The sequence below is a fragment of the Stegodyphus dumicola genome, chromosome 4 (genome assembly GCF_044657685.1).
Source record: "Stegodyphus dumicola isolate Sdum_Otavi_A_Nest chromosome 4, ASM4465768v1".
Lineage (NCBI taxonomy): Eukaryota > Metazoa > Arthropoda > Arachnida > Araneae > Eresidae > Stegodyphus > Stegodyphus dumicola.
Window position 1 is genome coordinate 57,068,303 of NC_140771.1, and position 23,888 is coordinate 57,092,190.

The 23,888-nt window shown below is 30.4% G+C and overlaps 1 protein-coding gene across 2 annotated transcripts in view; it reads left to right on the forward strand.

Annotated features, from left to right (window-relative positions):
- Positions 1–23,888, forward strand: part of LOC118194863 (DEP domain-containing protein 1A-like) — a 103,422-nt gene that overhangs the window by 21,470 nt on the left and 58,064 nt on the right. For both annotated transcript variants that reach the window (XM_035366075.2, XM_085814933.1), the window contains exons 3-4: positions 8,007–8,114; positions 18,830–19,057. In XM_035366075.2, coding sequence (XP_035221966.1) covers positions 8,007–8,114; positions 18,830–19,057 — 336 coding nt within the window. The remainder of the gene's footprint in view (positions 1–8,006; positions 8,115–18,829; positions 19,058–23,888) is intronic.

Sequence of the window (23,888 nt, forward strand, 5' to 3'; positions counted from 1 at the left end):
TTTATTCAATACAGTACAAAGTCTTTAATCTGGACTCGTCGGGACCTCAGCGATTCCGGATTATAGATCATCAATTTAAATCTGGTAAGATGGCATGCAGAAATTATAAAATTAAAAATATGAAACCATAATTTATGAAATAAAGAGCAATTATGAACTAAAGGGTATCAAAATTTACAAAAAAAAAAAGCTTAATATTTATTTGTTTACTTTATTAAACATTTCTTTCAATGTAAGTTGCTTTGTTTTATGTGATAATACTTTCTCTTTAATTCTATAAACAGACATAATTTCTTGTTCAGTTATGAAGTTCCGCTGTTCAAGTCCCGTTAATTGCTGTGCTGAGAATACCAACTAACTTGTCAATCAAAATTTTTTCGTTTTCACTAACCTCTCTGTTGCTTTCTTCATGCCTTTATCCATTTTTTGCAGCTATTCAACTCTTTGTTTGATGGACATCAAAACATGTTTTCGCTTTGTAGATCCTTTGGCAGCTCCAGAATCGGAAACTCTTTTTGGCATAATCGAAAGTTCAAGCTTACTTTTTATAAAATTGCTCTAACAGTCTGCAAAAAATAATAAGCCGGATCCAATTAGAAGATTAAGGAACAATGCAATCTGCAACATTAACTGAAATAGAAAATGAGCTTAGCTTATATCGTCCGTTATACATTAAACGTGCATGCATAAAGGTATTATGCACATGCGTCAACGCATTAATGCGTTGACGCATGCGCAGAAAGTTTGTAACTTTGAGGTCCGGTTTATAGATCATTCCGGATTAAAGACTTTGTACTGTAAATGAAATAAAAATTTTCATAATATAGACACAAAATAAATAAGTGAAACCATTGATGAGCTACATAATGATATGTGGATAACCAATTTAGCATTTCTTTTTGACTTGATAAGCTGTTTAAATATTCTCAAAAAAGAGCTACAAGGAAAGATTAAACTTATCACTGAAATTTAGATTTGTGTTAAAGTTTTTAAAGTTAAACTGCAGCTGTGGGAAACACAACTAAAACAACAACAACAACAACAACAACAAAAAAAAAAATACTTATCCTGCATCTTAAATCCTACTTTATTATGAAATAAAAATCTCAAATTTACAAGGAAAATAGCATTATTGAGGATTTTTAATGATTTGGAGTCAGATTTTACATTATTTTCAATACTATTAAAAATGAACATGAATAACAAATGAAAGAATTTACAAATAGAACTAATTAATTTTGGTGTGATATAAATCTTAATCAAAGATTTGGAAATACAACTTTGATTAATTTTTATTTATACTTGTCAAATGTTAAGTATCCTCAGGTACAAATTTCTGTGAGAAGAATGTCGTTTAGTTTTGGAGTGCATTTATATGTGAACAATTGAAAATTAGTAAGAAATAAGTTTAAGGAACCTTATTGACTGATGAACATTTACAATTCATAATGAAAATAATTTCTTGTAATTTGTCTCTAAGGTTACAAAATTTGTTAGAATTGAAACACCATCAAGTGTCTAGTAGTAAGAAATAAAGAAGTTATCACAATTTCTTTATTTTTTGTTTAAATTAAATGTAAGTTATCTAGTGGTTAATTCAACATATTAGAATTATTTGAAATAAATGCCAGTCTGAAAATTTAATCTTTAGCTTTCAGTGCATTTGAATCGCAGAATGTAACTAACAAAAATTTCTTGTTTGCTTCTTTCCTTTGGATTTCAAATAGAAAGTAAATATAAGTCTGAATTTTTTATTCTCCATAATTATTGTTCATTTATGTGTTGAAATAAAATTTAAAATTGACCTCAGTCTGGTTTCCAGTAGGTAAACTATAATTTTTTCATTGGTGTAGAACCTTTTCCTTGCATGCCATTGGAGATTAGTTTTGTTTAGACTGCTAGATCTTGTATTAAACTTTTAAACTTCATTTTAAGTTTTAGCAATATAATTTACTATAGAAAAACTGATTTTTTTCTAAAAGTTGAGATTTAAATGCTAAGTTTTTTTTTTTTTTTTTTTTTTTTTTTTTCAGGCAGTGCATTGATTATCCACAGAACTGTTAATCATATCCAAATAATTAGCTGTTTAATGTATTAAAATAGGTTAAATTTGTAAATTATAAACAAACATTATTTTGCATAAAACATTTGTTAATTAAAAAATATATTAGAATCTATAAGTAAAGAATTCTTGCATGAAAATGTTTTATTTAAGAAGTGTAATTTTTTAAAGTTCTGCATTAAAACTTCAAAGATATACCAGGGCTCAGCTAGGAAGTGCTGAAATGTTATGGAAAGTCGAGGAAAGGAAAAATAATCAAGAAAAGTCAGTGAAAATATAATTTTTTTTTTCTTTTTAAATTCATTAAAATATTAAGTAATAATAAGTTACTTTTTCTCAAAAAAGTCATGAAAGTACACATCAGCTGTCACAAGTAATAAAAAGGTAATATTTAAAATAGCAACAAATAATTAAAAATTCTACTTAAAAAATCAAATGAGGAATTATTGTAAATTTTGAAAGTACTTAATTCATTTCAATTCATATCAATTCATATCAGATACAATTAAATTTTTTCTCTGTATTTATTAATGAGTGATATTGTATATCCCTCGCTTTAGAATTTTATCATTGCCCTTTAAAAATATGTAATGTAATTAAGAAGTTGTCACATTTCGTGTATGTATGTGATAAGTAATGATATTTCTTTGTTAAGGTGGCCACTGTTGTAGTTACCAGCTGATAACTTGGTTTGTCCAATTTGTAATGTACAGTTTCATATGTTACCATAGGCCTGTGCAGTTGACTTTTAAACAAGGAATTATACAGTAAACATTTTTTAATCCAGTAGAGATAGTCCTCGTATGCATTGTCCTACTTCAATTAATTTAACCTTTTTTTTGTCTAGTGTAATTTTTAACTCTGTAGTTTTACTTTGAAACAAAACATGACTTTTTATTAGTATTAATTTATTATAAATTATGCACTGTTGTAAATTTCTTTCTCAGAATGATTTTTTTTAAAAATCTAATATTTCCTTTTAAAAGCCCTGTCTAATTTTTTTATGGTTTAGATGCATGTTAGTTCATGCATAAAATGGTTCATTAATTTATATTTAATTTGCTAATTAGTTCATCATGTTTTGGTGAATGATATTCAGTTTGATCATAAAAATAGGGAAATTAAAAGTTGAATTTCAGTGACAACTTCTTGCACATAAAATTTTCTGACATATGAAAATTCGATCACTTAAAAATTCTTAATTCCATGACACTAAGAATAATGCACTTTTATGAAATTTTATTAGTAAAGTGAGCTTTAAAGTTATGTGTATAAAAATTTTGTTTTGAAAGCTTTATTTCAGTTGATTGATATCTTATCATCTGTAATTAAGACACAATAACACGCCGAATAAATACTGATTCAGAAGTCAAACAACAAAAATCAGCGTTAATTCACAAAATTTTCACAGGACTAGTTTCGATGGTTTTACCGAACCATCATCTTCAGCTGCAAAACCGCAAATGAACAAGATAGGAAATAATGTTTAGATAAGATAAGAAAGCCTGGACAAGAATAAGCAAGTGGCGCCATCTGTTGGCAAAACCAGAACTAAAACATAATTTCTCTAAAAGCCGAAGGCAAATTTGGATTGGAATTAGGATCGTTAACTAGAACAGAAAGATTTTTATGAATGTGAAATGCCTCTAGAAAATCCAGTTCTCCAATGGAAGATGTTTTTTGAATAATTTTGGCAGCAGAAAAATTGAAAGTGTGATTTTTGGACCAACAATGTTGAGCAACAGAAGACTTCTGTGTTTCCTTTTTTCTAACATATGCCTCATGTTCTTTGACGCGAAATTTTAAGGCTCTCTTAGTTTGGCCAATGTAAATTAAACCACACTGGCAAGGAATCCTATAAATACCCCAGAAATTCATATCCGGAATGGGGTCCTTGAGTATAGAAGTTGGAATTTTATTGATGGGAGAGTAAACAACCCGAAAGTTAAATTTCTGCAAAATATGTGCAACTTTATAGCTAATTGATGGAAAGAAGGGAATGACAACAGAATTTTTATAATCTCCTAAAATAAGAGTGTGGCTTTTAGTGTGTTGAGATGAGAATTTTTTAACTGCTTGATTAATAATGTTGGGTGAAAAGCCCCTGTCAATAGCTATTGCTTTTAAATAATTTAGTTCTTCATCAAGGGCTAGTTTGGAGGAGCAAACTTGAAGAGCACGGAAAACATAGGAATAAAATGAAGCTAACTTTTGTTTAGTCGGATGACATGATTTAAAGTGTGGTGGAAGGCAAACCGATGAAGGTTTACGGTAAACTGTAGTACTGAAGTTTGATGTGTTACATGTGACCAGAATGTCGAGAAACGGAAGAGAATTGCAAGTCTCAAGTTCAAAAGTGAACTGAATAGCAGGATCAATAGAATTCATTGTTGAAAGAACTTTATTTAAATCATCTTTATTGCCTTCAAACAGGGTAAAAGTATCGTCTACGTAGCGGAACCATGCCGGGAAGTTTAAAGTTTCAAACAATTTTGATTCATAATAATGCATGTAGATATCAGCCAGGATGGGACTGAGGGGGCTTCCCATGGCTAATCCCTCAGTTTGCTTGTAATATTTATTTTGGAAAACAAAATGTGTTTGTTTCAAACAGAGTTGAGTGAGAGAAATTAGCTCATCAATGTCGATGCAAGAGAAATGAAATACGCGAAGTCTGGTTTCTAGACATCTTAATGCACCCTCCACTGGGACATTGGTGAATAATGATTTTACATCAAAAGAAACCATGAGTAAATTACGAGGAGAAACGTTTTTAACCTTTTTTACAAACTCTATTGAATTTTTTATGGTGTAAATTTTATTGTCTAATAGAGTGGAAAATCTAGAAACTAAATATTTAGCTAATGGATATGAGGCAGTACCTAAATTTGATACAATAGGGCGGAAAGGAATACCACTTTTATGAATTTTGGGAAGAGCATATAATCTGGCACAATTCGCAACAGATGGGATAAGCAAATGTTTTAAGTTGCTTGAAATGATTTGCGAAGATTTGATCGCAGTTTTTATTTTGGATAAGTCCGAAGGTGAAGGATCTTTAGGAATCGGATTATATGGTCCTTCGTTTAAGAGTTTAGTAACACCATCGATGTAAGTGTTCTTATCCATGACGACTATCTGGCCACCTTTGTCGGCCTTTGAAATGACAATATCCGGGTTAGAATGAATCTCGCGCATTGTAGCTCTTTCTCTCGCAGTTAGATTTGGTTTCAAAGGTTTATTATTGAATTTCACATTATGAGCGATAAGATGCCTAATCATTTCTTTCTGTGAATCTGAAATTTTACTGAACTTGAAAGCTTTTTCGATAGGAGCCAAAATCTTTGGAATCGAGGGTTTACAGGTTTGTGAGAAGTTAAAATTATATTTTAGAATTCTCTCTTGTTCTTCTGAAAGACTAACATTAGAAATATTAACTATTGGCTTGATGTTTACAATGGGAAGATTTTTTGAACTACTTGAACTGGAAGACTGTAAAAGAAGTTTTTCGAATTTAACTGCAAGGGTGTTTTTGTGACGGTTAACTGCATTCTCCGTTCTAGACCAAGACTTTTGTTCAAGGGCAGTGAATTTTGGATATGTTTTAGCGAGTTCCAGTTGAAGCTTATAGAGTTCATGTTCAATTTTGGACAATTGTTGACGTGTATCCCTTATCACGGACCGAACCGAAGTAAGGCAAGTTTGCAATTTAACAGAATTCTTGAAACGCGACTCGAAGGTTTTTGATTAGATTTGATTTGAATAAAATTGGGGATAAATTTTTTACATTTACATTTAAGTAAAAAGTCAAGATGATTCAGGAATTTTTGCCGTTTCAGGCGTAATTTAGTGAAACGATTAACGGATGAAGGCATGATAAACAATGCAGAAAATCAAACTAAATTAACTGAGCAATATTAAATTACACACAAAATAGCAGAAAAATCCCTCACTGAAATGATTGGAAAACAAAATGTTTGTAAGCAAAAAGTTCCTTGCCAGTGCGGTTTAATTTACATTGGCCAAACTAAGAGAGCCTTAAAATTTCGCGTCAAACAACATGAGGCATATGTTAGAAAAAAGGAAACACAGAAGTCTTCTGTTGCTCAACATTGTTGGTCCGAAAATCACACTTTCAATTTTTCTGCTGCCAAAATTATTCAAAAAACATCTTCCATTGGAGAACTGGATTTTCTAGAGGCATTTCACATTCATAAAAATCTTTCTGTTCTAGTTAACGATCCTAATTCCAATCCAAATTTGCCTTCGGCTTTTAGAGAAATTATGTTTTAGTTCTGGTTTCGGCAACAGATGGCGCCACTTGCTTATTCTTGTCCAGGCCTTCTTATCTTATCTAAACATTATTTCCTATCTTGTTCATTTGCGGTTTTGCAGCTGAAGATGATGGTTCGGTAAAACCATCGAAACTAGTCCTGTAAAAATTTTGTGAATTAACGCTGATTTTTGTTGTTTGACTTCTGAATCAGATCTTATCATCTGGTTGTCATCTGCTAATGTATGTTATCTGAAAAATGTATTCATGCAATCAGAAAACAAAAGCTTTGAAAATTTCAGATAGTTTTCATATGACATAGATTAGACAGTAATATGCTGATTATATCTATTAATCATTAAATGCAATAAATATATGTTACTGTGTGCTACAATCTGTATATGTTTTCTATTACTGAATTTTATGCTACGAAAAGCTGGGATACTTGTGGAACTGTGTTAAGAAGGTTTATTCTATGATGAATTACTTCTGTGAGAACTGAACACAAATTTATCCGAGATTATTATTAACATTTATTAAAAATTCCTTTTTAATACAGTTGATAGTTTTTAAGTTGTTCATTAACTATCTTAATTTCTTCAGCTTTTGATAAGCTTTTCTTCAGTATAAGACTTTCTGTGTAAGAAATTTTTTAAATCTCTGGATATTTAAAAACTTTTTAACAAAGTTCTGCTGAATAAATAAAGTCATTTTAATAGACTGTGTTTTAAATTGTGAACAGATATTGCTTTATGTAAAAATCTTAACTGTTTATAACTTTAACTGTTTATAAGCATTATTTTGGTGATTTATCATGAGTTTTGTTCTGAGCTTTCCAAAATCATTTTGAACCACATATGTAGCAGGTACTCAAGCCATACGCATTCATATGTATTTTATTAATGCAAATTATAAAACCAGCAGAATCACACTAGGTCATGAGCAAGCATTAAGGGATTACTAAATCTAATTCTTTTATAATAAAAATATTTTTAGGTGTATATTAGTGTTTATTTTATATATTTGATTTCTTAAAACCAAAATGCTCCTTTCTTTCAAATTATTATTCTATCAGACTCTCGTATATATGGTAAAGTATTTATTAACTATGTATTTTACAAAAACAGACAGGAACATTGGCAAAAAGTATAAAACTGAAAGAGTTGCATTACAAAGTGATAAATTATAATCAATTTGAGAAATGCAAGTTCAGTATTCAAATAAATATATTTATTATGCACAGTATTTAAACAATACAATTTTCCATATTTGCCATTCTGTGTGATGTATAAGCTAAGACATAAATATTAATTTAAATTCAGTAATTTATGATGGAGTTCATGTGAATTGTTAATTAAAGTGACCAAAGGCTCAGGCATTGTTAATTAACATAATGTATGTCTCAGAGTAGTACAGTGGAGCCTCCTTAAGATGACTCTTACTTATGTAGATAGTTTTGGTTCTCTGTGAATGTTGTTGCCTTCTGTGAAGGTTGTTAACTTCTACTCATCAGTGACTAATATGTTCTCAGAATTATTTGTCACAGACGTGATTGTCTTAAGGAGGTGGTCACTGTGTATATTTTTTTACACATTTAGTTCTTGCAATGGTGTTAAAAAGATGAAGCTGTTTGAGATGCAGATTTCCTTTAATTTTTTTCTCTTTTTCTAGGAAACAAACTATTCATTTATTACAGAAATTTTTAAAATGTCACGTGATTGAAAGCTGCCTTTTTCAGTCTAAAAAGACTGAATTCTCTGATAATTCTCATTTATACAGGTAAATAAGTATTTGTTATGTTTCAAAGATCCCTATAAAAAGCAAATCTTTTGTTTCCCTCTTTATATATATATTTTAATTTTATAACAGTTATTTTAATTTAGATAATCTTTCCTATCAATTCTTGTTTCCCCTTACAACTCCGTACCAGAATGAGTTTTTAGAATTGCTTTGAATGCAAATTAGTTAGAAGAAGTATTTAAGGAAGTTTCAACTTACTTAATGAGAGAGAGCTAAGAATCCTGAGTAGCGTATGTTTGCCATCGGGCTAAGTCTCTCTTGAAGCTGTTACACTCAACCATATATTACGTGCCTTTTGATATACACTGGCTAGTTTAAATTAAGGACCAACTATATTAGATACTTGTATTAGCTTCGGCTAAGTCTCCTTTAGTTATTTATAGTTTAGTTCTTATTTGTTAGAGTTTAAGCCTGAGAAAGGGACCAATTGTTGTTCTTGTGAAATAAAGTGTATTCTAACCCTTCTTGAGTCTACATCTTTAAGTGAACTGAGTGATAAGTTGCTACACAGTTGACTAGATTCCTCAACATTTATCTTATGCAAAAAGAGTGAGGAACCCTATAATATAAGTAAACAATTTAATTAATCGCAATAAATTGCCTAATACTTGTGTTCAAACTGGATAATACTTTGAAATTACTTCAATCAACAAATTGTACTGAAATATAAACTTGTTATCTGAATAAATCTTTTATAGCTGTCGGCTTTTCTTCCCCCTTTTTTTTTATTTACCATTACATATATTTTGCATTTCTGGAGTTAATTAAATTTTTTCCCCTTATCTTAATTTTTTATATTTATTTATTTATTTTTGCTTATTTGATGTATTACTGGCAAAATCCTTTGTATTTTGAATATCATCTTTTTCTATGAATACTGAAGCTTGTTAGATTTAGCACCTACAGCATCTGTTTACTTATCTATATCATCTATATGACAAGTTAAAATGTTAAACTCTCTTTGTTCATTTTAAGTTCAAGTTATTTATTTACCTAACAAAGTGTGGAAAACTAATCTAGAAAAAGTGTTTTCAATTGGAAATTAATGAAAAAATGTAGTGAAATTCACTTTCATATCATTATGTAATCATCACAAAGATTATTTTTATGTGCATGCTTTGCATTAACATGATCAATTTGGAAGAACTGAAAATAATATGTTTACTCAAAATCACTATAAATTAGTTTACTTGCAGTTTTTATTTTTTAATCAGCCGGATGTCATGCCAGAATTTTAGAAATTTCTTTTTCTTATCAGCAGAATGGATGGGCATGAAAATCTTTTTTTTCCTGGAATTCTTGAGTTTAAATAAAAATATAATAGATTTAAATTTATAAGAAGATAAATGATAGGCTATAAGTATAAATACAGTTCAACAGATAAATTCTAATTTTTTATATCTAGAATTTGATTTTTTCTCCCTTTTCTTGGCAGAAAAAAGGAGATTTTCTCCCTTTTTTTATCAACATAAAAATCATTGTGTGCTGTTTGCTTTTACATGTGTGCAAACCCAAATATATTTTTTCTTTCTTATAATCAAAATACAATACCTAAATTTCTTAAAATAAGAGATAACTTTAGTGATCTATAGGCTATTCTCGCAAAAAATTATTTATATGGTGTTAAAATAAGTGCAACTACCAGAAAATTCATTTAACCCTAAGTAGTGCCTCTGCATATCTGCTTGCCTATTGCAATCATGCTCCTTCATCAAGCATGTGTTGACTCTTGCTATTATTAGCTCTAATGTATTTTTCATTCTGTATGAGTCTCTGAAATTTGAAAAACTATGAAATAGAAACTATGAGCCTTTTTCAAGACTAGAGAATATTGCCAAAAGCTTGAGAATGTTCTGATTCCCTACTGAACTTATTATAGTGGTTCCTCAGTTCACGAATGTAATTCATTTGTGAAGTCCTTTCAAAATCCAAAATGTTTGTAAACTGAAACAATTATCCTTATAGGAATAAACATATATTAATTCCTCTCTGCATCACACAGGTTGCTTATTTAAAATTTAAAATATTGCTTTGTGCTGCAATTCACATTTAAAAAAAAAAAAAAAAAAAAAAAAAAAAAACTTATGGAAATTATTAAGGTAAAAGATCAACACTATAAATTAGATGAAAACTTAATTTAGTTGTACAGTACCTGTGTGAAAGAGAGTGAAGAGCATAAGTGATGAAGAGAAATAAAAGAGCTATTATTGTTTGCATTAGGAGTCCCCTTCCATAAAAACAGCAGTAACTATCTTTTGGGGAGTTTTTTTTTTTTTTTTAATTATTATTTTTTCATTTTTTCTTTGAGTTTTTTTTTAGTGCCATCCAATTTTACTTGAGACTCACTAAGCTTTTATTTCACTCAAGAATGTTTCTTAAGTGAGACATGATTATTGTCACTGAAAATGCTTATGCTGTACCTTGCTGTCGCTACTGTTACATGAAACTTTGCATCTTACCTCATTTTGCACAAATTTAACAGATCAAAGGGCTAAGAACATCTTCATCTTCCTTCCTATTCTTTTTCATCTTTCTTCCTTCCCTTTTCTCTTCTTCTTCCATTTCCTTCACAAATGTCTTTTTTTTTCTGTCCAGTTTCTTAAATTGTTTTAGCATTTTTTGTTGACTTTTATGATCCTATAGTAACTCCTCTATATCTTCATTATTAACTTCTGTGCCCATTATTTTGTCCAGGGATGCAATGCCATAAATTAAAAAAAAAAGTCCTCAGTGTCAAAGCCCTCAAAATCCGTCTGCAACATAATTTCTTGTTAACCAGATTCATGGTCCTATAAGGCTTCATTCAGCTCAAAGTTTTGTCATCATAAGGTTTTATGGCTTTAACCCTTTCAAGATGGTGCATTTTTACTTAAGATGCTTCCTCGAAATGGATGGGAGTCAAAAGGAATCATCCTACAAGATGGGGGTTTTGCTTCACCAAGCCTAACTTTATTTAAAAAAAAAAAAAAAAAAAAAGAACAACACAAAGTTGAAGTCTTAGCATCATAATTTTTGGTACTATTTCAGATTGTTACAAAGTTATTATAAATGTTAAAATTAGCTTTTAATAATCCTTTTCCTTTACTTTACATGAAAATATACAAAAAAAAAAAAAAAAAAAAGTGCTCACTTTGAGAAAAGTTTTGGAAGCTCTGTTCAAATTATTCCAAAGTTTTAATTGACAAAATATATTAGTAAACTTTAAAATTAATAAAAAAAAATTACAAGGAGAAGTAGCAAAATCATTCATGGGAAGTAGAAGGCAGGCACTCGGTGAACCCAGTGTCGTACAAAATGCTCCTATTAAAATATCTTTATCTAATGCTTTAGAAAATGAATCATCACCCTCATCCATGGCAGTAATTGGCTCATTTACCATGCAGCAGTGTTACAAAATAATTTTTAAATGAGCATATCTTTAGAATTTCCAATACACAGTTCCGCGTCGCTGGAGATAAAAAGGTCCCCCCCAATAGAGTGTTGCCATTGCTCGCTTTTAAATCGTTGAGTTTGTTAATCAAAAATTCATTAAAGCTTTACAAAATATGAAATGGATAATAAAGCAAATTCCAAATTTGGGCTTTCAGATGCCCATATTCATAGTAGGATTACATCATTCAAAATTAGATGGCTCTACCGCTGTTTTATCACAATGCAAGAAACATACATACATTTATACAGATTTTTCATTATTTAATTTCTTCAAATATAATACAGGGCAATGATTTGAAAATTGATGCACCGTTTATAGAGTTCCGATGCAAAATCTCAAAACAAAAACAGCAATTCTTCAGGGACAAAGCCCCTTTAAACTAACAAATAAAATAAACTAATAATAATAAAAAAAGGATTCGAAGGGATATAAAAAATGTGAATGTTTATATCATTTGCCAAATTAAAGAGCCAAGCTCAATGTCTGCACATTAGACTTGCCCTTCTCACTCTCAACAGCTGACATCAAGACAACAAGTTAGACGGAATGTGATCCAACAGAAAGTTAGTATTCTAAAACTATATTCAGCATCTAGTTGTCTTTAAAAATTGATTCAGCTTAAAATGCATATATGCATCACCTGTCCCCTAAGTTCATTCTCCAGTAATGCATTGATGGGATGTATATATGGGATGTCTGTCTGAAAAGGGATAAGGCATAAAAATAATTAAGTCCATTCACTCCTGTTTTATAGGGTTTAAGCCAAGGAAAGGGAAGTTATGCATGCATAAATGTGTAACTGATTCAGAAAAATTGTTGACTGATATTTGCTTTGCTTGCTATGATTGGTTGAGTCTTATACCAAGTTGGTAGGAAGTTGAAAAGTTGGAACATTTAGGCAAAATCCTTAAGCCTTTGTAACATAGAAAAGTCTGGTTGCTTAGCATAAGACTGCTGATGATTTTAAAACTATCGTGCGAATGAAGTTTAAGTTATTTGCTGCTAGGCTTTGTTAATGAGAATTAGGCAATGGAAAATAGAGTTTTTCCAGGAATCCTCAGCAGTTAATTCTATATCATTATCTCAAATTAACTTTTAAAAATCATTTATTATGATTTGAGTGTCTATAGCTTGAAAAACTATTCATCCACTGAGATGTTTGTTGTTCATGTAATTTGTTAGTTCATAATCCAAGGTTCCAATGTATTATTAAATATATATACTGTATTTTACAAACTATAAGATGCACCTTAATTTTTAAGCAATTTTTTTAAACAATAGTTTTACCATTTTTAGCATTAGATTGCAAAGTCAGACTAAAAAAAAAAAGTTTATAAAACCAAACTGACTTAAAATCCTTGAAAATTGTCATCTGAACTTTCTTCCTCTTCCTGTTCTCTTCATATATAAGATGGTTTTCACTGCCATCGAGAGCGTTACTTATGCTGCACTTCTTGAAAGATTTAACAATAATATCTTCTCTTACTCTAGACCACGACTGTTTTATCCACTGACAGACTTGTTTGATTATAGGTCGTTTTAAAGCTCCCTTCAGCATGACTTCACATTGGGTTTCTTTCATCATCGATTTGTTCCATTCCCCTCTAATATATACATTAAATGGTTTATTTATCAAGACATCAAGAGGTTGCAATTGGGAAGTAAGTCCTTCCTGGAATAACAGTAAGCTTTGTATTTCCCTGTCTCAATTTCTCTCTCACAGAGTTTTCCAATGACTGCTAAACTGGTCTAGCACAAGAAGAGAACTCTTCTTCAATAAAACACCTTTTTTCTCTCCCACACTCTGTTAATCCTTAATTTCATACCAGCCTCATCCATCCAACTCCTGTCATGTACGTGAACAACAACATCTGGCGGTATTTTAGAAGGTTTTGGTATTTTTTTGTGCTTGAAAACGATCATTGGATTAAGTTTAGTACCCTCAGCACAACATGAAAGAACAACAGTGTATTTTTTCATGTTTGCTTGTTTTTATAGTTACAGTTTTAGTACCTTTCATGGCAACAGTTCTGTTGCTTGGCACATCAAATGTTAGAAGAGTTTAGTCCATATTTGCTATTTTGCTTAGTTCCACACTGGTTTTCTTTCAGTGTTGAATGATAAAGTGATGGAAAGACAATATTTTCTCTTCATACTCTTGTAGAATTTTCTGAGATATTTTGGTTTGCATGCTAAGTACGTGAAGCTTCATAAACCTGTAGCACCAACCAAATCCACCCTTAAAAATCTGTTAAGTTCCACTATGGTGCTAGCTTACAAGCATGTATTTGAATCATTTTTGTGTTAATTCCAGTGCCATTTTGATGCTGTCCTTGAATCCATTTCAATACATCATCTTCTAGTTTCGGCCATTGCATTTATTCCTCTATTTGCGCATTTAGTCTTCCTAATTATTTTCCATTCTTCTTTGCTAGTGCACCAATCACAAATGGTTTTATCAGTTGGTGGAGGGTCAAAATACCACTTAGCTGCTCTGTTTCCATGTTCTTCTGCATATGCTTTTACTTTCAATTTATAGCCTGCATCATATGAATACCTTATTTTTACCATTGCAAAACTAGCTACTAAGAAAAATATTGTACTGCTACTGATAACACAAATCACTTTCATTTCAAGTTCACTGGCATCGTAGACTGCAATGACGCATCATAGGCTAGACAATGTTCTGGGTTTGTGATGGCAGGGTGCGAGGGAGACAGTGTTGCCAGCTGAATCTAATATTGCCAGGTTATATTTCCCACAACGTCGAATATATAACCATTTTTAAGACTGATGGGAATTTTAAAACAAACACTGTACTTTTTTATACTAATTTCGAGTATAAGACACACCTTAATTTTGGAGGCAATTTTTTGAAAAAAAAAGTGTGTCTTATAATCCGTAAAATATGGTGTGTGTGTATATATAGTAGGTCCTTCCTAAAAATCTTGTATTTTTGACTAATAGCAATATGCTATTTATTCTACTTTGTGCATTTGCCTAACCAGACCAGTTTGTATAGTTTTTTCTTACACCATTAATGTGTTTATGATTTATTTTTAACAAGCGGATGCGTTGGGAAATGAAACAGAGAAATTAAGTTTTTATCTAGGTTATTTTATCAGTTAAATAATCAAAAAGTTTCATGTACAGTCTCAATTCTTCTGTTTTGACGAAACACGATATGGAATTAGCTGGATTCGAAAATCATTATGCATTTCCCCTGAAGAGTCCATGATAAGATTCAAATTAGGCTAATTTACCATTTACCACTTTTTGTAATTTTGCTTATGTCTTATGTAACTTTTGTATTTCTATTCAAATGTTTTAAGATAGTTTTAACTTTAATCAACATATTACTTCCAATTTGATTTAAGTTTTAAATACGCTTTTTATTTGTTACTACTCCCGTGATAATTTCATTTATCTTGTTTTTACAATTTTCATTGCACTATTATTTTAAATCGTGTTAAAATTATTCACCGGAACCACAGTATCACACAGACTTTTTAGCAAAAGCATGTAGAATATTCTTTTTAACTTGTTTTCTAATTTTTGCAGCTCAATGCACAAAGGTCCTTGAACACAAAGGTCTTTTTTAGTTTGTTCTCCTTTCTTAAATTACAAACTAAAAACTAAAACTATTTACTAAAGAAATATTGATTATATTATCTCCTAAGATTAATTTTAGTAGGATTATCTTAAAAGAGTGAATCCATAGTTAATAAGTTCAATTTCGAAAAACTGTTTTAAAGTAACTTGAATGTAAATTGTTAAAAATGTTTAACGGGGACTTGAATTAAATCATGAATAACAAAATTTCAATTGTAAAAAGAAATAAATTAAAAGCAAGGAATTAAATGAAATGCAAGTAATCATTGCCATTGATCGCAAATTAGTTGACTTTTCAAGGGGAACAAACCAACTCTCATTCAATGAACAATAATTAAGAAATAAATACGAAGGTGTTTCGTCCTTTACTCGAGTAATAAGGCAATGCCAAATCGGCAATTTAAGCTACGCCATACATTTCCGTGAATAGAAGGGATTAAGAACCAATGCAGAGAAACAAAGAACTCATTCCGATTAAGCATTTTAGCTAATTCTATTTTGAGTGAAAAGCAATTTCTGCAGTAAAATTGATATTGCTCGAGTAATTGTCCCCTGACACCCTCGTGTTTATGCATTTTAATTCAAAACTATTTGTAAAAATTAAACATTGGAAATTGGCATTATGAAATAGAATTCAAAGTAATTGAAATAAACATTAGAAAATTACAAAACATAAGAAATATAATGCAATCTTTGCAAAAACAAATCAAAAGATAAAAAATAAAAATTTTTAATTTAAAAAATATATAATAAGAAAAGGGAATGTACATAAAGATATAAAAGGCCAGAAAAAGCATTAATTAACTTACATTCTTTCTAGTGGGAAGTGGGCAAAGTGTTTTCTTCGCATCTGACTCTGAAGGGTTCGTTTTCTGAAATTCTTTATCGGCAGCGGGGGCTTTGAATTATATCAGTCGGTAAGACTTATGTGAAGTAATTTATGGTAGTGGGAGGGACTAGGAATTCTTGAGGGACGTATGTTGTGGAGCTCTTATTTGAGTGAAACCGTCTGTGATTTTTTTTTTTTGAAAATACTAGTGAATGGAAATTAATTAATTTCTGACTAATTGTCATGTCGTAATGATTAAGAAATTTAGAAAAGGAAAAAAGGAATTTTCATTGTCAAGGAGCTATTTGACAGACTAAAGATTATGAAATAGGCCCATTTTTTTAGTAATAGCGTAAGTCTGAAGACAATTAGCTTTTTACATTATATACAGCTTTGTAATTACACTATGTACAAATCCTTCAACTGATAGTCATCCAACTTATACCGCCTTCTCAGGTTTAGGAACAAATTATCATATCCCTATCAGTTAAATTTAAGTTTTATCAGTTGAATTTAAGATCATACACCATTATATATATATATATAATTGAAGAAAGGAGAACAAACTAAAAAAGACCTGTGTGGTCAAGAATTTTGTGTATTGTGCTGCAAAATTTGAAAATAAGGGAAAAAGGAAATTCTTTATGCTATTGCTTAAAAGCAAATGTGATACTGTGGTTTCCATGCATAATTTTTTAACACTATGTAAAAATAAATTGCAATTACAAAAAGTTTAAATACAAGAAGTATGAAATTCTTAACAAGAAAATTGACAAATAAAAAGTGAATGTAAAATTCAAATCAAAATTGAATGTTAAAATATGTTGATGGAAGTTTAAACATTCCTAAAACATTTGAAATAAAGACAAAAATTATTTAAAACACTAGCAAAATTACTAAGAATTGGTAAATGGTAAATTAGCCTAATTCAAATCTCATTACGGACTTTTCAAGGGAAATGCATAATGAGCTTTGAATCCAGCTAATTCCATGATGTGTTTCATCAAAACATGAATAATTGTGACTGAACACAGAAAAATTTTTTGACTATTAAACTGATAAAATTACCTAATACAACTTAAGTCTCAATTTGTCTCTTTCATTTCCCGACGCTTCTGCTGGTTAAAAGTAAATGAGAAACACATTAATGGTGCAAGGAAAAAACTATACAAACTAGCCTGGTTAGGCAAATGTACAGAATAAAATAATAGCGAATTGCTATTAGTCAACTTATACATGATTTTAAGGGAGGACCTACTTAGCTTGAAGAGTTAAAACTTTGTAAAAGTAGGAAAATAACTTTTTAAATTTAAACAATAAAGTGCATCATATTAGGTCTTGCCTATGACCAAAATTAAAACAAGGGTAAGAAAACATCTTAAACATACCTGTATCTATGACTTCTGTGAAAAGCTATGAGCTAAAAATTGCTGTTTGCCTCCAGAAAAAAATAAGAATTCAGCTCACCAATTAGGTGGGACGATGTAAAAGGGGGGAAAAAACATCATGAAGTTATGACCGATGAAATGTAACAGACAGTGGGCACAACCTGACTCAAAAATTGGAGGGGGTTTGATAGCCGTAGATGGTGGTAATTTGATCAAAATGGCGTCTTGCTCGAAGTAAATTCTAGAGAGTTGTTAGAAGGTGAATACAAAATGGCTAACTCCAAAAATTGGTAAAACTGGCCAGAAAGCAGTTGAAATTGGAATATATATACTGTAGAGTCATTAGGTTATTTCTGAAGCAGGAGAGATGAAAAATGTGCAATGCCTTCTCTGGGACCAAACCTGTACCTCTCAAATGTGTGCCGAGTATGCTACCATTACACCACAAAGGCATGCTAGTAGAGGAAGAAAATACCTGATAATATATAATAATAATAATAATAAAAGAAAAATGCAATGGAAATATCAACATATAAAAGTGAAGATGGTAACAAAGAAAATCTGAAATTCATTTGAAGGAAGTTAGATCATATTTGTGACAGCCATACAGTTTATTGATTATTTGCGTGAAGAGTAACATCAGTTAAATTTTGTAGACGGCACACATAGTGAGTTAGGGTTATTTTTTGAATGCTATAGCCATGAGTAAGCAAAAATAAAATTTGAGTTAAACTGTTTTTTCTATGAAGGTAATCCTGAAGTTGATGTGTCCAAATATTATTTAAAAAAAAGAATTTTGTTTTATAACAATAGAGGGGGGGGAAGGGAAAAAAAAAACAAGCACATAGCTTTTGCACAGTGTGCCTCATTATGAAAAAGACTCACTCCCCCCCAAAAGAGAGTCTTAAAATTGAACTCTGTTTTTCATCAAAGGGTTGAAGGATGCACAACTCTTTGCTGTTAGTTTGGATGAGCTGTTCCACAGATTTTGCCTAGATGAATCACATTTTTATAAAGATGTTAATTATAACAGTTATTTTATAAAAGAGTCTACATTACTGAAATAGAACTAAAAGTACTGAGCATCCAAATCAGCTGTTGAACTCCCAGAAATTCAGGTCATTGCCGAAACTACTTTTATGCCAACCAAATTTCTCAGAAGCAGATAAGATGCAAAAATGTTCTTGATAGTCAAATTAATAGTTAAAACTAGAATTAAAAAAAAATATTTAGTACTTTTTCAATGAAAGAGATGTCATGATTGTTTTCCAATAATGTTTGTATATTATTTCATTAATAGTTCACATGAAATGTAATCCTATATAAATATGACAAAATGTGTTTTTGATTTAAATTGAAATACCGTATATATTTTTCTAGTCTAAAATGAATATATGTGAATCTTAAATATTGAATATTATTCTTTATTTAGATTTAATGTGTTGTCTCCTCAACAATACAAAACATTACCTCTACACCTTATACAAAAATCCTCCCCTGACTTTACTAGAAATAAAGAGAATGGTTTCCATAAAGAAAATTTCACATCTAAACATGTACAACAAGCACAGAAAGAAAACCTACCAGAATGTCGCTTTGTGGAAAGGAAGCTCTCTTTGGCCGAAATAGCTGCTATATGGAAAAGTGTCACTCTATCCAGGTATAGATCTATTTTATGCTTTCATAAACTTTATATATCCAGCAGTGTATTTTCCCTTTTCTACTACATTAAGAATTTTGGTATTGATAAAAGCATATAGTGTTTTTTGATTATCCACATCTCCCTGAAAAGTTGCCAGCTCATTTGTGACTTTGTGAAATCGTCGAGAAACTTTCGTATGGCTATCTTTATGCTTTACGAGAACTGTTCTGCTCATAAGAAATTAAAAAAATAAGCCTTTTCTGAGTAAAAAACAAAAGTCTGCATTGCCGATATTTATGTTTTTTTAACCAATGAATATTGTTCTGCCAAATGAGAGTTAAATGTAAAGCATATAAATGTGCATTCAAACATGTGTGTGATATGCACATGCATAATTTGGTTACTGTTGTATGTATGCTTGAAAATATACCAAAAAGATTGCTGTTTTAGATATCTAAAACTGTAATCTTTTTGGTATATTTTATCTAAAACAGCAAATGTAGATAATTAAGAAGCACCAAACGCTCTTTTTTTTTTTTTTTTTTTCTTTCTTTCTTTTTTTTTTTTTTTTGTGTGTGTGTGCCTTTTTAAATTACCTATAGAGTCAAGAAAAATGCATTAAAATATTAAAATACTTTAAGTGGTTGCAAGAAATTAAATTTATGCCTTAATTAATAATGGTTTTAGTTTACCAAATTCATTATTTTTTTTAATAATATTTACTTTTCATATTTCCTTGTTTTTATTATCAACCTCCATACTAACTTGAAAATGTAATAGTTTTACTCACCAGTAGTGGTTCCTACCACCAATTGTAGTGTTTCCTACTACCAGTAGTGGTTCCTACCACTACAATTGGAGATTTTGAGAATTTGTCTGTATTTTGGGGCTTTGGTGATTTTTTTTTTGTGACATTTGAAAACATTTGGCTATAACTTTCTCTTTTCAGTATTAAAGCAAGTTACCATATTTTGATGACTATCATTTTATAATTATTGTGAAATGAATATTTCATGAAAAGTTACCAACTTCCTACTCCCAACTGGAGATCAACCTTCAGAAATTGTTGCCAGTTGACAAGGCCTAGGAACTTTCATTTATCTTCCATATTATAAAAGTGTATTACTGATTAAGAAAGGTAGCTAAGTGAATCATTTAAAAAGTAATTAATTTGCATCAAAAACAAAATTTTAAGAGTGCTGATGAAATTTTGTAATAACACATAGATTTCAGTCCTCTCTCCATATATAATTTTTAACACATTCGCTGCTGATCATGCACTGGTGCATGACTGACATTATTGCTGAAGAGCCAATCAACATTCATGTGCGTGGAGATGTCTGAGGTGCCAGTCATGCGCTAACACGGGAAAAGCTACATCTCGTTGTTTATTTTCAAGTTCAACTGGCAGTATGTTTTGAATATATATGCAGATACAGGCGTGGAGGGAAGGCTAGAACTAGTGTAAATTTATGAGATTTGGAATGGAAACAAATTTTCATTTTGCACAAAGATCATGCACAAATAACATTCTGAAATATATAGTCTGCAATAATATCAGTTTAATTATCTTTTAATAAATTAATTTTTAATATATATATTCATTTGTAATATAGTTTCATATCAAAATAATGCATATTGTTACTTATTTTGATTCACTTTTAAATGCCACGCCCCAGCATGTAATGTGGCACTGCAGAATTAATTTTACCTCTAGTGCTGATCACATGCTGACGAGCAGTAATAAAACTCTATGCTTAAAGTCTTAGTAATCAATATGGTACAGATAATAATCTTTTATTACCTCTTTTAAATCATACTTCTTATAATAAGTCGGCATATAGGTACAATCTATTTCTATGACACAGCATTAATTGTCAATACAATCTCATATGACAAGAAAAAGACAAAAATGTACTGTAAGTCATCTTACTAAGAAAACTGAACATTGGTATGATGATTGAGAAAAAACAGACAAAAACAAAAACAAAAAAATTAAAATGTATGACAACACTAAAAATTGTATCAAGAATTCTAAAGCAATGTGTTGCCACTCATGAAAGTACAAGATATTTATATTTCAAATCTAATCAGAAAACTCTCTCTCTTTTTTTTTTTTTTAAATTTCTAATGGCAGAGACAATTGTAGACATATAAAGACATTATAAAGACAACTGTAGAAACAGTAAAACTAAAAAAGAATCCACAGTATAGTCTATAAATCTCTTTTGTGTCTCGCCTCCCATTATCTTTCCCAGAGTGATCCATTAAGTTCAGGGCAATGACTCAGATCTAAGGCATCCATTTCCTCATGAAGGTTGCACTATTTACAAACTGAAGTTGGGATAATGTTCATTTGATGCAGATGTTTTAAAAGGCAATCATGGCCAGTAACAAGATGAAAGATAGCAACAGATTTCTTTCTTCCATAAAGAAAAAACTTGGCAGCTTGAAAATAGTGTAGCGAAGTATGAGATATTTATCTTTCATGTTTAATAAAAAAATTCAGCTATTTAAAAAAAAAAAAAAATGTTGTTGCTGTGCAGTGCGAAGTGTTTTTATTTTCTATACACCAGTTGCCATTCAGCAAAGCATAAGATATTAATTTTTTAAAAATTACAGACTGAATTAATTAACAGACTGTAATTAATTAACAGACTAAGTGATTTAAGAACAATAACAATCTTTCTGTTATTTTAAACTATTATCTAGACCAATGAAACACTAGCTGCAGTATTTATTACACTAGCTGGGTTTATCAAAACTATTATACAGTAGAATGTCCCAATTCCAGACACTGAATAGTAATAATCTAGTATCTGGACTCCTCTGGTTTACCAACAATTTTTTTGAAAGAAATTTTTTGCAGAAAGTGAAAATGAATTATATTCTGAGACTACCATCTTGCTGTAGCATATGCTTATGCTTCACATGTATGCAATAGACATTTTTTCATAATAAAGCATGTGAAGAGTCCTGATTCTTAATTTCAGTTCAGACTAAATAAAACACCTCTATGTCGAGGAAAACCAATTATTCTTTAGCATAAATATGAATGATCAATAATTTCATTCTACTGCGACATTTTTACTTGGCATACATCTCACTATAAAACATTCTACTTAAGTTTATCACTGATTTTACTCTTACAGAATAACTTATATAATTGTGATACCAACCTAGCAAATCCTTTTTTATTAATTTTTGCTTTCATCACTACGTGACTATTAACTTCTGTCAGTTTGAGAAATCACTTGTGCAGTGCAATATAGTGAATGATTAGAAACATCATATTACCTTGTTATTTGTAACTTAATAATTTCATCTTTTGATGATGCATTGTTTGCCTTTTCATCATTCTGATCTTGGTACTGATTTTGAATATCAGATTTCTTGTCTGTTAAGTTTATAACTTCTCTGTTGTCTAATGTATGATGACTATATTTGTATAAAAGATACTAATTGTATATATGAAACAGGAGCAGAATTCATTTTGTAGTGTTTTTTTTTTTAATCAAAATTAGGTGCTACAATTTTTTGTATCTCAGAAATGAGTAGCCTCTTGTACCCTACTACTTCCTAGTATCAGATCTATGAAGATTTAAAGGATACATTTTAATTAAACTTATTCGAAAGTTTAATAGAGAAATGGGCATAATTCATTCTTATGAGCTGCAACTGATTTCCCATATTTTCATTTCTATAAATATCATTTAAAAATATTTTAATGCTTGTATATCATTGTAACATTGAAATATAATACTAGTTAAAAAAGTGGCAAATTTGTCAAGTTGCAGTATTTCTTTTGATTTATTTAGTGGGAAAAAACTACTCTAATCAATAATGGTCGTATAAATTTAAAACGTTTTAATTTGGTTTCTGATGTTTTCATTGAGATTGTTATTTTATTTATTTCATTGAGTTTATCAAACATTTTAAATTTTATCAAATAATTTTTTAAAGTCTCAATTTCTTTGTAGAATGGAACATTTCTACCTGAAGCGTCCTTAGAGGTGGGTGGGTTTTTTTCATTGCTCCTGTTCTGTGGGGTGTGTCATTTCATTGCAGCTTCATGCTCATGTGTTTATCGCATAACATCAGGTTTACTTTATTAATTAATCAGCTTTTGGTGATGATATTTTCTGTTGTGATGACCTATTGAGTGATTCTGGAGGATTATTTTGTGTATTTCCATGGAGGAAATAGACTTCTCACAACTTTCAAATGTGGATGCTAAGGCAGTCTCTCGTCACCTTGTGGCGGGTCTGACCGATAAAAAAATTATAATGACCGCAATGAACTGTTACTTATGGACAAGTATTGTGAGTTCGTCTCTGCTCTGAGATATGCTGAAAAATTAGAAATTTACCTCAACATGCTGAAAGATGGTTACGTGAGCCATGTAGACCAGGTTCCGACTGAACAAGGAAAGCATGCCCTAAGGATTTTGTACCAACGTGTTTGAGGAATCGCCGAAAAACTACTTCAGTTATACCAAGATAAATGCGAGTCTTTCGGTAAAAACAATATCCTAAACTTGCAAAACTTGGTTTCTTTACAAAATGTTGGGTATGAAAATGAAAATGTCTCTATAATTCTTAAGGAAAATCTACGTAAAAAAGTTGATGAATATATAACTGAAAATGTAACTAATGCTAAAATTGATATGAATGTTATTAGTGACAATGTTGATGATAATAGCATGAATTCTACAGCCTCAGATACTGTTAAGCCTAAACAGCCTTCTAAAAAGAGCAGTAAACGTTCAATTAAGCAAAGTCAGGATGCAGATGGGTTTACTTTGCTCAGGAATGCTGCTCACCCATCCAAACTAGTTAAATGTAATACA